Source organism: Pinus tabuliformis, chromosome 4_1, assembly GCF_031772625.1.
Source record: "Pinus tabuliformis cultivar Carrire ecotype Pingquan chromosome 4_1, CPIR1, whole genome shotgun sequence".
Taxonomy (NCBI): Eukaryota; Viridiplantae; Streptophyta; class Pinopsida; order Pinales; family Pinaceae; genus Pinus; species Pinus tabuliformis.
The window spans coordinates 504,928,864-504,944,489 of NC_142303.1; the positions used below are offsets into that span (position 1 = coordinate 504,928,864).

A 15,626-nucleotide genomic window follows, 5' to 3' on the forward strand; every position below is an offset into this window, starting at 1 on the left:
AGGTGTTTGCATTTTCTTTCCTCGGGGCATCAGTTACCGATAATAATGCTCTACTATGCCCTTGAATTCCTTCAAAATAAATTTTCAAACCAAGCTTAAGCAAAAATTTAAAAAAATCTACACACTTTTTTTCACTTTGTAGGAGCTTGATATTGCTTCTGATGTATCTCTGTACTTTCCAATCATCTAGTTCTTAATTTGTGACTTGTAGTAGCTCTCTGTGTTCTCTTTCCAATGCCACCAGTCTGATCCAAATTGGATTCTCCAAGAAAGAGTTATGCACAATCTCCCAAGATGACCTGATTATAGACCTTTCCAGAAGAGCGAACTTGTATGAAGTGCCACGTGTACAATTTTTGATCTTTGGTTCTGAAAAAGATATACAAGAAACTACAGTCCGTCCTCTTTCTGTACCTTCTTACGAAATTTCAATCTAATTCCCAGAGAGAAAGTTATGACGATTTTCCCCAAGGTCACCTGTTTTGAATGTAATTCAGGAGTCTGCAAAAAGACCAACTTCCTCAGATCATGTCTCCGCAAATATCACGCGAAAAGCTCTGAAATTTAGACCCAAGGTTCAACGCGATTTCTTCTCAAATGGGTTTTTTTTTGCGACTTCAGAAACGTCACAGAAAAAAAGTTATAGCGAAAATGCCACGATGACCTGTTTGGAGCAGCGAAACCCTAGAATCCAAAGCTCTGATACCAAATGTTATGAAACCAGCTCAAGAAAAGGTAGAAAAGATAGATCAACGCCTTAGAATTCAGCCTCTTCGAGGGGGCAACCTCCTTTACATTACACAAATGAACAATTATTGGGTGATACAAATGACAAAATCTCCTTTCTATATATAGGAGTCTAAGGAGTCACAATATAATCCAGCTGACCTAACAATAATAATATAAAGCCACAAAAATAACAATAGAGAGATTCTATGGGGCACAAAAATAACAATATGGGGGTAATAGGGGCACAACAATATAAATAAGGGGTATAACTACAATAGTAATGGGGTAATCACTAGTATTATAGGGACCCAACATTCAACTAATTATCAATTTCATTTCTTTCTACCGTAATTTTTTTTTAAATTGAGTTAGGGGATTAAGCTATGAGGATACAAGCAATCAAGGGGAAATCTACTTTTTTCATTTCCTATAATTCATCTCATGAGATACATACCCTAGTAGTTAATGGTAATATTAATTTCTTAATGTAAAAGAAACATTTTCCTTTTACCTGAATTTTTAACATTACCATTAATTGACTCAGGATGTTTGAGAGTGATTCCATCCTCATTGGGTTTCATATGGAGAAAGTGGAATTTTAGATCCCTTTCAAAATCCAACAAACTTAACAATTTTTAGGATTTAAAGATTTGCAGGATTGCAATGTTCTACTACATTTTGTGATGTACGAGGGTGTGGAACTAACATTCACTCAAGATCATTAAGACCTCTATGTACCTCATTGTTGATGGCACTAACTGTAGAGTTTCTCTTTCATGACCCTAGTAAAAATGTACATTTCACTCAAGCAAAATCATTGATTAGGATGTTAAGTTTTTTCTATCTTATTTTAATGCTCACAGGGTGATCTTGATGAGTAGCATCCCAATATATAGGGAATGATTTTGATGTTATACAACTATTTGTTGTAGCATGATGATCTTTGGATTTCATAGGCCATATAAGGCCTCCCTATTGATATATTTTGATTCAAAGATGGATTACATTCATTGACATTTTGGTTATATGCACCCTTGCTATAGACATGAGAAATTTGTACTCTTGCTATAAACATGAGAAATTTTGCATAATTTTGTATAATAATTTGGATTCATATGGATGCAAATGGATTTTATGTTCTTTTCAAAATTTGAACATTTTATGTATTTTTTGTTCAACCTATCCTTTGGTCCAGTGTTGAGAACATTGTTTAGGATGCTATGACCATTTTCCATCAAGCAAACAAGGGGAAATCCATTGTTTTCATTGCCTTGATTCATCTCTTGAGATACATTTATTCTTGTTTTGATATGATTTTGTATCATTCTATTAGATCTTATGACTCAAGACAAATATCATATTTCAATATTGATGTATCACTTGACATCTTATATATCTTATATATCGATTTTATTTTCATATTTATGAGCAATATGTTTATTTGATGTTGATGTTGTTTTAGAAGTTAAAAATTTGGGGAAAAATGATTATTTTTGTATTTTTTAAAATTTCCTGATAATTTCTGATAATTTCCATTTTTTCCCCATCTTTTCCCTGATATTGCCGATAACTCTCCCTTTTGAAATGACTATAGACTATGGGGTTAGATAGGCTACAATGTCCTTCGTTGGGCAATTAATTTGAAGAGGACATTACACTAATACACATTGATATGTGGACCAATGTTGCACGAAGCGGGAGCGAAGCGGAAGCGGAAGCGTGGAAGCGTCATTTTCCAAAAATTTAGGAAGCGAAGCGTCCGCGGAAGCGTCTGCTATATATATATATATATTTTTTATATTTTTTTGCATTTATACTCAAAACAAACATTCCAAATACCAAATTAATTGTAGAAGACATGAAAACATGCATATTTTTGCATAAATCAAGATAGATATAACATCCATTGTACATTAATGATCTAGAATCTAGATTCTTCTCCTCTTGTCTAGCCTTTGCCTCTACCTCGATTGTCTAGGGATATTAGTCAACATTGCCCAATTTTGATCAAACTACCTAATTCAAGACTTAAAATATGGTAGAAAAAGCTTAACATGTTTGATCGATGATTTTGACTTGATTGAAAGGTAATTTTTTGCTAAGGGTGTGCCGCGTGACAAAGGAGTTTAACAATTAACACCACCAACACCAGGGTACATATAGGGCTTGGTGCTCTTGATTAAATGCTAATCGCATACCTTCATACTTGATATAATCTAATGAAATGCCACAATCCCATTGATCCTGAATACCTGAAAACTGTTAAGTCTGCTGAATTTTGAATAGGATATGAAATTCTATTTTCTCCATATGAAGTCCAATGAGGCTGGAACCACTCTCAAACATTCTGAGTCATTTCATGGTAATGTTAAAAATTTAAGTAAAAGGATGAAAATGAAAAATAAAGGAGAATGTCACTTTTACTTTAAGAATTTAACATTACCATGAGGGAGCATCTGTTATATTTATATTTTTTTTTGCTTTCATTTGTCACCCTAACCCAAGGTGGACCCACCCCCAACAAGCAAACTCACCTAAAATTTAAAAAAAAATTGAAAAAAAAACGATTTTCTAAATGCTTTTCCGGAAGCTTTTCTGGAAGCGTCCTGGAAGCGCCTGGGAAGCGTCTGGGAAGCGCCGTACGAAGCGCGCTTCGGCGCTTCGGAAGCGCCAACGCTTCCAAATTTCCAGGAAGCGTCTAAAAATTTCGGAAGCGCGCTTCCGACCAAGCTTCCTAGGCGCTTCCGTACGGGACGCGCTTCGGGGCTTGGAACCGGGGGGGGGGGGGGCGCTTCGTGCAACACTGATGTGGACACACTCCTGCAGACTGATATGTGCACATGCATACGCCCTAAGTCACCGCTTTCGTTGGCGACCTTCAAATTCAAATAAAGTTTGACACCTAAAATTTTGCCGATAAAGCTTGGAATAAAATTCGACATATAGAAATTTGAAATATATATATATAATTCAATTTAAGTTGGTAGTCGATAACATGTATGATGTGGGTTGGGTGGATTATGGAAGTTGAGTGCCTGTGGTTCGTCGACTGTCACTGTGTGGTTGTGCCCACTATTTGTGAGTTATCGACTAACTTCTAAGCCTCGAGACAGACTACAGTCACGACATGTTGATGTAGTGACCAGTGGTATAAAACAAAACACACCTTGTAGGGTGGAGAGTCGACACTGGAGTCTAGGTGCGTGAGGGGTTGAGTGTGCAGGCAGTAGTGGCAGGTGTCGATGGTCAATCGGTGGAGTGAGTGAGTGTGACTGTGTGAGAGTGAGAATTTCGCATGACACAAATTTTTAGACTAATTAGGGTTACCGAACTTATCATTTTATTTTGTTTTTTAAATTATAAATGTTGGAAAAATGTTGAACCACAAAAACTCAAACTGATTCTATTTAATTTTTGGCGAATCTCATCAAATTTGTTCCTATTCGTATAGGGGTTCGTGTTTGTGTTCGTGACAGGTTCATGTCGTTGAAGAATCTAGTAGAGCAATGATTTAAGGAATTCTTCTTATCCTTGATAAAAGCTTGTGAACTTATGTTCGCCTCTTATTGTTTTTTATTAGATTCTTTTCATCAAACAATTATCAAGAGCATAAAAACATGAAGATCATAAAAGACAGTGGACACAAATTATAGGCTCCAAGCTAGGGCAAAACCCCTGCAAGGGGAAAACACAGAAGGAATCTCTTCTCTTCTTATAGCATTAGATCAAATGAGAAATCCAAGACCTAAAGACCAAAGCCAAGACTTCCTCCAAGCACGAATTCAACCCTCAAACAATTCCTTCTTGAAACAAGCTCAAGTCAATAGGGTAAACAAAAGTCAAACTTCAAAATTCTTGGTCAAAGCAAAGTTTAGGCCATCTATTTCAGACTTGTAGCTCGGACCTGCAATTCTTGGCCTCCTAATAGCTACAAAACCCTAGCTTTGTACGTGTGAGAGAAATCAAGCCTAAAAAAATCAGATTTTTCTTTCTTGTTTTGACTTTTTTTTTGTCTTCTTGTCTTTCGCTCTTATTGCTTCTCTTTTCTTGCTTGAGATCGAACTTCTTGAAGTGTGTCCAAATGATTTGAACTCTCTTCCTTTATATACCCTTCACATGAGGTTGAGGATGCCTCTCCTAGGCTTACTTTTCATTAGCAAGGCGAACTTGATTTTGGGAGTCCAAATTGACTTTATAAACTCAAAAATAATATCTTTTACATGTTATAACTTGCCCAAAAGGGTCTTATATATATATGACAAAGACTCTTTTGACTCAAGATGTAGAAATCCCACAAAATTTTGATCGGCTAATATGAACAATTTGAAATATAATTTCTTTTCATATAAACAATTTGAAATATAATTTCTTTTCATATAAACACAGAACTTCTCTACTAAACCTCTTGCAGCAGAATAGGAACAAAAATAAACACAATCACACAATTCAAAACACAATTTTTTTTCTAGGGAACCCAACTAGGAAAACCCTCTGCTTGTTTTAGAATTTTATTATTGAAGAAGAATGAGCAACGGATCTTTTACAATACAATAAAGTTTCATTAGAGAACAACCATGTTCTTTTTGCTTACACTAAGTTGAAATGCCCTTGCTTGTACCTTGATCCCTGCCTCTTAAACCAAGGAATTCATTCTTCTTCAATCTCCCATAAGCCTCTACTAGGCTCGTTCTCCTTCTCTTACAAACTCCAAGCACAAACTTGTGCTTCCTATTGCTCGGTCTCACCAAAACAATGATCAAAGTGAATGAGATTCATCATCAAGGTCATATTGATAAAATTGAAGTGGGCATTTATAAAGTGAATGAGATTCATCATGAAGGTCATATTGATAAAGATATTATTTGAAAAGAAACATAAGGGATTATTATATATTAAAATAGATATAAAAGTAACATTTTAGATATTACTTTCAATTATTTTTTGAAGGCCATTAATATAGTCAAGGAGAACTTAAGTAATATTATGAAAAGTGCACATTACTAAGATGAAAAGTTACAAGAGAACTTATTTTCACATTCAAGAAAATAAAATAAAATAAAATAAAGAGATTATTAAAGAAAAGTTATATATATATATATATATATATATATATATATATAAAGTGGAAGCAAGAAGAGCCAAGGGAAAATTTTCAATTCAAAGGAAGTTTTGAAGTACAAGTTATAAGAAAAGAATAGGTATTACAAAATAATACTTAAAAGCATAAATATGTTTTAGTGAAATATTACAAAATTTTTAGACGATAGCAAAATGAGTAAAAAGGAATATTTCTTAATACTACAAAAAATTATGCTTCAAATCCCAGGCTTACTTTTCATTAGCAGGGCCGACTTGATTTTGGGAGTCCAAATTGACTTTATAAACTCAAATAATATCTTTTATAACATTTGGGAGTCCAAATTGACTTTATAAACTCAAAAATAATATCTTTTACATGTTATAACTTGCCCAAAAGGGTCTTATATATATGACAAAGACTCTTTTGACTCGAGATGTAGAAATCCCACGAAATTTTGATAAGCTAATATGAGCAATTTGAAATATATTTTTTTTTCATATAAACACACAACTTCTCTACTAAACCTTGCAGCAGAATAGGAACAAAAATAAACACAATCACACAATTCAAAACACAATTTTTTTTTCTAGGGAACCCAACTAGGAAAACCCTCTGCTTGTTTTAGAATTTTATTATTGAAGAAGAATGAGCCATGGATCTCTCACAATACAATAAAGTTTCATTAGAGAACAACCATGTTCTTTTTGCTTACACTAAGTTGAAATGCCCTTGCTTGTACCTTGATCCCTGCCTCTTAAACCAAGGAATACATCCTTCTTCAATCTCCCACAAGCCTCTACTAGGCTCTTTCTCCTTCTCTTACAAAATCTCCCACAAGCCTCTACTAGGCTCTTTCTCCTTCTCTTACAAACTCCACGCACAAACTTGTGCTTCTTATTGCTCGGTCTCACCAGAACAATGATCAAAGTGAATGAGATTCATCATGAAGGTCATATTGATGAGAACAATGATCAAAGTGAATGAGATTCATCATGAAGGTCATATTGATAAAATTGAAGTGGGAATTTATAAAGTGAATGAGATTCATCATGAAGGTCATATTGATAAAGATATTATTTGAAAAGAAACATAAGGGATTATTATATATTAAAATAGATATAAAAGTAAAATTTTAGATATTACTTTCAATTATTTTTTGAAGGCCATTAATATAGTCAAAGAGAACTTAAGTAATATTATAAAAAGTGCACATTACTAAGATGAAAAGTTACAAGAGAATTTATCTTCACATTCAAGAAAATAAAATAAAATAAAGAGATTATTAAAGAAAAGATATATATATATATATATATAGTGCAATCAAGAAGAGACAAGGGAAAAATTTCAATTGGAAGGAAGTTTTGACGTACAAGTTAAAAGAAAAGAAAAGGTATTACAAAATAATACTTAAAAGCATAAATATGTTTTAGTGAAATATTAAATTTTTAGACGATAGCAAAATGAGTAAAAAGGAATATTTTTCAATACTACAGAAAGTTATGCTTCAAATCAAGGCAGCACTTGTAGGGAAAGATATTAATATTTCTATCGCTCCTAGTGAGAAAATATTTATATTAAATCTAAATTTGCTAACCATTTAGTGATTCCTTCCCTCCTCTTAAAGCAATTTGAATGTCTAAGTTTAGTGAGTTTCTAATTAAGGAGTTTTCTTTTGTGATTGATTGAGTTAGCACGAGAGAAAATATTTATATTAAATCTAAATTTGCTAACCATTTAGTGATTCCTTCCCTCCTCTTAGAGAAATTTGAATGCCTAAGTTTAGTGAGTTTCTAATTAACAAGTTTTCTTTTGTGATTGATTGAGTTAGCACGAGTTAGCTACTCATGCAACTCGTCCTATCTCAAAATCACTGACTTGAGATTCAAACACATGTTAATTTCCTCAATTAACTCACACTAGAAGACTAATAACTTGGACTTCCACTTTATCACATCAATTAACCGCTTCATAACTCCTAACTTTTAGGCACTGATTCTAAATTATAGGAACTTGACCTAATTTGTAGGGACTTTCACTTAACCTAAATCTTAGAATTTCGTCATAACTTATAGGAATTAGCTCCTAACTTGTAGGAACTTGAGCATGCTAAAGAAGAATTCGTTGTGGCCCCTTTGATTAAGACACAAATTGAGGAACCCTTTCTTGCTATTATTTTCAACAATGCAAATATTTTTTTGACTTGACAAACCCTAGGAGCATGAAATGCATGCTTGACCTAGTTGACCATTCAAATAGAGCATGAAACCCAAACTTGAAAATAATGTCTCTTTCTTCTTTTGCTTGTAACATAAGATATACATAATGACACGAGTACAATGACAATTATGAAGACCAAAATTAGTTACATTTTGCAACCGGTGTTCGGCACAAAGTTTGGCGAATACAAACGAATTTGTTCAAAAATTAGTTACATTTTGCAACCGGTGTTCGGCACAAAGTTTGGCGAATACAAACGAATTTGTTCAAATTTCTTTGAGGTTCAGCGAATTTCAAATCCGAAGGATTTTATTCGCCAAACCCAATGATTGAGCATACACCCACGTGCATGTGCACACATACCCCACACTTTTGCTCCCATTCCCACACCCAGACCCACTTTCCTGCACAAGCAGACATACACACACGTGTGCACACATGCACCCATGCCTACAATGATTCAATGGGAATACATCAAATACATCCCTCCATAGACACAATAAATTCACACAGATTCAATTAGAATATATTAAGTACATCTGCATAGATACTTCAATAAATTCACAAGGTTACGATAAAGCACCAGAATTAATATCATTTGAACAGAATCAAGTCAGAAGAGCTGAGAAATTATATCTTCAAGCAAAATAAAGAGTGCTGAAATGCACTATAAAGTCACCAAAGGTGTAAGTCATTCTTTGACAATGTAGTCTCCGGTGGAACTAACTTTTGAAAGGGCCAAGGAAAACCCCAAAAGAGAAGTGATATCTTCAAGAAACACAATAATGAGTGCTCTGTTCCAATTCTTCTTTGACAATGTATTCTCTGATGGAGCTAACTTTTGAGAGTAAGCTCTTTGCTTTTGCTAAAGAAAGCCCCTGCATCAGTACAAATTTTATTTTACACTTAGACGGAAATGGTGAAACTGTATTATGTGCAAGAAATTACCAACAGTGAAAATTATGAATAGTGTGTAATTGTCTGCCCAATAAGGATGTGACGCTATTTATCCATATTGTGCATGCCATAAACATTGATATGGGATTCGAATTTGGCATTTCTAACATGGGTGTATAAAAATCGTGTTTCGAAAGAGAGCTCGTAATATAGTATCTAAATGAAAAAATCATATAGCGGCATCAAATTTGCAATCTCCCATCAGAGTATTGATTTTTGCTGTGGTTTTCATTTTGTTCTGCAACTATTAGCCGGTAATTCAAAAGTATGTCTGTGTTGATCTGTTTGCAAAAATTGTTTTTTCTGTTTTGACTATTCTCCATTCTCTATCAATGTACTGGTTATTGCTACAGATATAGAAGCTTTATATCTAAAGATAGCTCATGGAATAGTCTTCAAAAATATAATATAGCAGTATCAAATATACAACTCTCCAATCTCCAGTCAGAGTATTGGTTGCTGTGGTTTTCATTTTGTTCTGTAGTCATTTAGCCAGTAATTGAAAGGTATGGGTATGTTGATGTGTTTGCAAAAGTTGCTTTTCTGTTTGTTTGTTACTGTTATCCAATCCTCTATCGATGTACTGATTATTGCTACAGATATTCCAACTTCAGTCATTCAGCCAGTAACTGAAATAGTTTCTGTGCAATAATATTGTGATATCTCTGCTTTAAGCCGAGAGAGAGAGAGAGAGATTGGATGCAATTGATAGTGAAACCAATGGCAATTCCCCATATCCACCTCTATTTACTGACCTTCGGATTTCAGAAAGGTTATATGTATTGATTGGGTAAATAATATGTATTGCGATTATAATTATGTTTAAATTCAGACTTTTGGTTTAAATGGCATGTACTTTTACGTAGTGTGATGAGTTCTTTCATTTTTAAATGAAAGTCTTTGTTGCCTGCATATAAAACCAGAAAAAATGATTGAAATATATGTTTTGGCTAATATTGAAATAACATATTTTGTGAATGATCTGAAGCTGAAAGCCGCTGCACATGCAATTGGAGACACAAATCTAGAGAAGAAATTTGAGAGTAGCAGTGACAGTCTTCGCCGAGGCATTATATTTGCAAATTCTTTGTATCTATAGACAAGGAATATTCTTTGTATTCGTTGCAGGTGATTTTTACGAGCATGTTGAGTTAACATGGTTCTATTGTAAATTTTTCTGGCTAGTTTAAAGTTGGAAGCTTCTTCAACTGGTGTTGCATGTTTTGCACAAATTACACGTATTATTTTAGTTGTACTTTATTCTGGTTAAGTTCATTCTAGATCAGTGCCGTAATAGATTTTTACCGCTAAAATATGGCGAGCTCTGTAGGCCTCGACATAAGTATGTTAAATGCTGTAAACGGATTGCTTCTCAAGTCCTCTGGAAAATCAGAGTTGATCGCTAGTGGAAATTAATTTTTCCCATGTATTATAGTTGTGTGGAAATTTGGCTCATTTGAAATCCAAAGATTCCCTTCTAGTTCATTTATTACTTTGGAAATCATATTTTTATATTACTGATAAAGTTTTTATTATTTTAGCGAATTTACACTCTCGTCGTTCCACATCTATGGTCAAAGTAATGACCACCTTTGTTTTAATATTTTTACGTTGGAGTTAATATTATTACGTTGAAACTCCAGATTTTGATAGATTGTTGGTTCTGTGGGGAAATGTATCAACCCTACAGAAATTAAATGACTGCTTATATATATATATATATATATATATAACTCTCTTCAAAAGTTCCCATATAGGTTCAATATGTGATGGTTTTTTTCAAGTCTTTGGTTGGCTTGATGCCTAGGTGATTTGAACTTTGAATAGCATGGTATGATATGGTAATTGCTCCATGGACTAATATGCAATGTTCCACCAAGTTCCACCAAGTTAAAGGGACGTGGGGGCGAGGGAGCGGGTATACACACTCACCAATTTTTAGGAAACATGGGGATGTTTGGGTTTTAAAAAGTTATAAATATAAGAATATATGATATATCATTGAAATATTAATATTTATAATGCAATTGTCTTTATCATTATAAAATATATAACACTTACATCTCTTCCCTGATAAATTGATAAATATAAGAATATATGATATATCATTGAAATATTAATATTTATAATGCAATTGTCTTTATCATTATAAAATATATAACACTTACATCTCTTCCATGATAAATTGATGAATCTTAGAATCGATGTCCGAAACAAATTTAAAACGAAAAGCATGATATCATATAATCATATATCATACATGTAAGTTTGTAACTCTACAATGTAACTACTAACAATGTACAATAAAAATAAATGTTTAAAGTCAAAGTTTAAACCATATTGAAGTGTTAACTATGAATACTAAATATTGAAATAAAAGTCAAGTTTGATACATCAAGAGTCAATTTTTCTATAGAGTCAAGACTAAAGTATAATATATCATATATCAAGTAGAAAAGCAAATGTGAAAGGACGAGAAGATGACTAAGCAGAGCGATATCATGAAACGATGAAATAATGCCAAATGAACATTGAAAATAAAATTTAAACCCTTCTAAGTTCATAAAAATTAGGATTTTATTTATTTATTTTTTGTTTCATTAACAAAAATTGTGATTTTTGTCTAGGGAAACGACCCCACATGACCCCTTTCGCCTAGGAAATGATCCCATTTGGAGGATGTGACCTCGAAAATCAAGGAAATGCTCGCTTACAAGTTTCTGCACACCTTGCTTTTTGTGAGTGTGGGAAACAACCCCCAGTTATCCCCAAGTCCCCAGAGTGCGATCGAGCTAGAAAACTCGACCCCAGGTTGGGGGAGTTGTGACCTCGTGGAACACTGCTAATATGCGATAAACTTAATTTAAGATAACAATTATTTTATTCAACCACTACATATCAATAAAAACTAAAAATAATCTAAAACAATGACATATTAATATTAAACAAATACCAAGACTACATTGGAACTAAGCAAAACATTAAACAAAGAAATGTAGTATCTAGAGAACATTGCAACAAAACAATATATTTTGTAGGGAACATTGCTCAAAAGTTTCCAAAGAGATTAAATAATATATTTAATTTATTCTTTTTAATATAAAAAAGAATGGCGAAACATTTTTTTTAATATGAATAATTTTTTTTGAAAAGGAATGGAAATTGATTTTCATTAAAAAAAAAAAAACTGGGCCAACTCCCTTACAAATGACTCCCTTACACATGCTTCAAAGTTCAGAGATCTCAAAATTGAGAAGTCTAGTTCTATGAGGACTTTTAACTACTATGTTGAATATATGTCGACTATCAACATGGCAATAAACTCTGAAATACGTTATATATTGACATAACATAAAACCAAAAGATTGCATATTAACTCACAAGGAAATCATAGTGCTCTTGCTTCTTGTAGCATAGATACAAAATTTTAATTATCTACACATAAACCTTGACTTTCAACTACTATGTTTAATATATGTCGGCTATCAACATGGCAATAAACTCCTAAATACTTTATATATTGACATAACATAAAACCGAAAGATTGCATATTAACTCACAAGGAAATCACAGTGCTCTTGCTCGTTGTAGCATAGATACAAAATTTTAATTATCTACCCATAAACCTTAAGCACACTTGTTCTTTTTCCTCTTTGCCTCTTCACTCCTAAACATTAATGTCGGCTCCCTTCTTCAATGCAAGTGTGTCAAAGAACAATTTTAATGCACCCACTTAGTATAATTGCCATGTTGGGAGATCCACTTTGATGGTTGACTCGGATATTTTGTTGTGTTGGCTATTAAATTTGACGTTAATTCCATTATTAATATTATTTATATTCATGGGATTGAAAAGGTAAGGGTCCTTCCATTACCCATTTCCAATTTCCATGGTTCCAAATGAACTCTTTTATTTTTTAAAGAATTTGCCATTATGTTATGATTTTGTTACACATAAAAACACCCTATTTTCTCTATGTTTAGAGATTGTTTTGTTTTTCGTATTTGGTGAATAACTAATAGTGAGTTTGTTTATTTTTTGTCTTTGCAATTGTTGGAAGAATTTGTCATTGATGTCAAAGGGTTAATGGGCCAATAATGGTATGTCGATTTGCATTCACATTTAAGTAATTTTGGTTACAAGGACCTTCTAAAGTGATAGTGTCATGCATGCCATTTTGTTTGATAGGTGGCACATTTTGTGGGTCTTTTCGGTTGGAGAAATATTAAATTTTGAAGTTTAATGCCTTAATAATGGGTTTAGTTCAAGCCTTTGCCTCAAATGTTTATGGCCTTAAACACTTCTTTGTTGCCTTGAAAGAAGGATAAAATTATAATTAAAAAAGGCTTAAATCCATTGTCAAGGTCAACCTTAAATTATGCATATTGAAAGCCACAAAATTTGAACTTTTAAATGTAGCCTTTGCCTCTTTGTTTAGGTTGGCTCCAATAAAAGATAGGCTTGTTTAAAAGGTCATGTCAACCCCATAATAGGCTCCTCCAATATGTATTTATATACCTTAGCCATGGGTAGATTTGAGCCAAAAATTCAAATAATTCTTCAATAAAAACTCTTGGAAGTTATTTTAGACTTAGGGTATATTGAAAATTTGAAGAAAGAAGGTCAAATTTGTGAAGTGGTTAAGCCTTAATTTTTGTGAAGGAATTTGTTGAACAAAGGCCTATCTTAGTTGTTTTTTAGGTTATTCTCGGCCTCTTTGAGGTAGCCATCTTGAGGCACTAAGGCACTTAAATATTGACCTCCTCAGTGGCATTTTTTGAGACATATGTCAGAGCTTTTCCCAAGGTTTCCTTCACAGATTTGAGGACCTTGCAACCCAATTTTGTCTTGTCTTGACGTCAATTTCGGTTCTGTGCTAGGGCAAGTATGAGGTTATTACAACATTGCTTCTGAGGCTAGTCTAGGCCCTACTTAGGGAAGACTTGAAATAAGTTTTTGAGAATTGAAGCTGAACAAAAACCCCTTTTTGAGATAGTCGAAGTTTTGAGGTTGGCGGTGGTCTGAGCTTTAAGATTGAAGATTTCTAAGGCACGAACCAAACTAGTTTGAGGATGGACCGAAGCACCCTGGAGACCATAGGACAAAGGCCTGTTAGATTGAATTTCATAGGTTTTTTTGAAGTAATACAAAGTTATCTTTGAGGATTTTTACAAAGGTATGTGGTAGCTATCCGAGCTTGCTTTTTGTGGTATAGATTTGTGTCTTCAAGAGACTTGAAGAAATTCGAATTATGAAGTGATCTACAGTAGCCTGTGTCAACTTGGGGTAGATCCAAATTCCTAATTTGATGTTGATATGAAGTTGCCTCCTATAGCAAATTCAAACTTCTGACGTAGCTTGTATCTTGCCATTATGAGATTGTTTTATATATATGGTGGAACATACTTAGAAATTGAAATGATGGTGTTTGCAGTGTTATTGTAATTTGGCCATTGTTACTGATATGGGAGCCCAAGAAAATTTTGTTTTATCTTTTATTCTGAAGGGTGACAGGGTGGTGCTAGGGAAGGAAGTTGTAGCTGCCTTCAGGAGGTTGTAGCACCTTCAGTTATAGTTGGTAACTTCAGAAGTCATAGCTTACCTTGCAATATATATCTTGTGCTTTTGATGTGATGTTATTAGTCCTATCTTCGACCTTGGGTATAATCTCTTGTTTGACTCTAGGAAGTGTGAAATCAAAAAGGAAGAATTGAAAAGATCGGTTGTAACAACAACAAGAAGACCAAATAACATATATGTTCTAGACCAACTAGAGTGGAAGAAAATTTCATACAAGCAAAAGAACCACAAGGATAACAAACAAGGGAATGATAAGAAGACATAAGTCATGTTGAGTGCCATATGTTTAGGTGGAGCAACCCTAAAGACATGAGTCACCCTTTTGCCATTGCTGTCAAAGGGGGAGAGAAGGAAGTGCAATATGGAGACAATGGAAGTGAAGCATGGAGATAGGGGGAGCACGATGACAGAGGGAGCATGAGTGTTGATATCAATGACAAAGTGGGAGATTGTTGGAAGAATGTGTCATTGATGTCAAAGGGTGAATGGGCTAATATATTTTTTGACGATTTGTGTGCACATTTGATCGAATTTGGTTACAAGGACCTCTTAGAGTGATAGTCCCGGTGATGTGATTTTGTTTGATAGGTGACACATTACATGGGTCCTCTTGGTTGGAGAAATATTAATTTTTGAATTTTAGTTCCCTAAGGATGGTTTTAGTCCAACCCTTTACCCAAAATGTGTATGGCATTGAACACTTCTTTGCTACACTAAAATAATGAAAAAAAATATAATGCAAAAGGGCCTCACTCCATTGTCAATGTCAACCTTAAATTATGCATATTCAAAGACAAAATTAATTTTTAAATGTAGCCTTAGCCTCTTTGTTCAGGCCAACTCTGATAAAAGACAGGTTTCTTTTTATTTCCAACAACAATTTCTTGTATTTTCCCCCTTCTTAGTATTTCCAACAACAATTTTCAGTGCTTGCAATAACGCCATGTATTCAACTTAATTGTTTGTTGCCATCCTCAATCCCCATGCATATTGTGATTCTATTTGTTCTTTGGGCATAAGATCATCCCTTCCACTCTTGCCATCCCCAAATTGTCCTTCGAG

The 15,626-nt window shown here is 33.8% G+C and overlaps 1 protein-coding gene across 2 annotated transcripts in view; it reads left to right on the plus strand.

The window, feature by feature from the left end:
- HEN2 (RNA helicase, ATP-dependent, SK12/DOB1 protein) overlaps positions 1 to 10,408 on the plus strand; it is a 211,615-nt gene extending 201,207 nt beyond the window's left edge. For both annotated transcript variants that reach the window (XR_016258077.1, XM_089419971.1), the window contains one exon: positions 9,972 to 10,408. Coding sequence is in view for 1 of the 2 variants with exons in the window: in XM_089419971.1 (XP_089276097.1) it covers positions 9,972 to 10,082 (111 nt within the window). In the remaining variant the exon portion in view is untranslated. The remainder of the gene's footprint in view (positions 1 to 9,971) is intronic.
- The last annotated feature ends 5,218 nt before the right edge of the window (positions 10,409 to 15,626 follow it).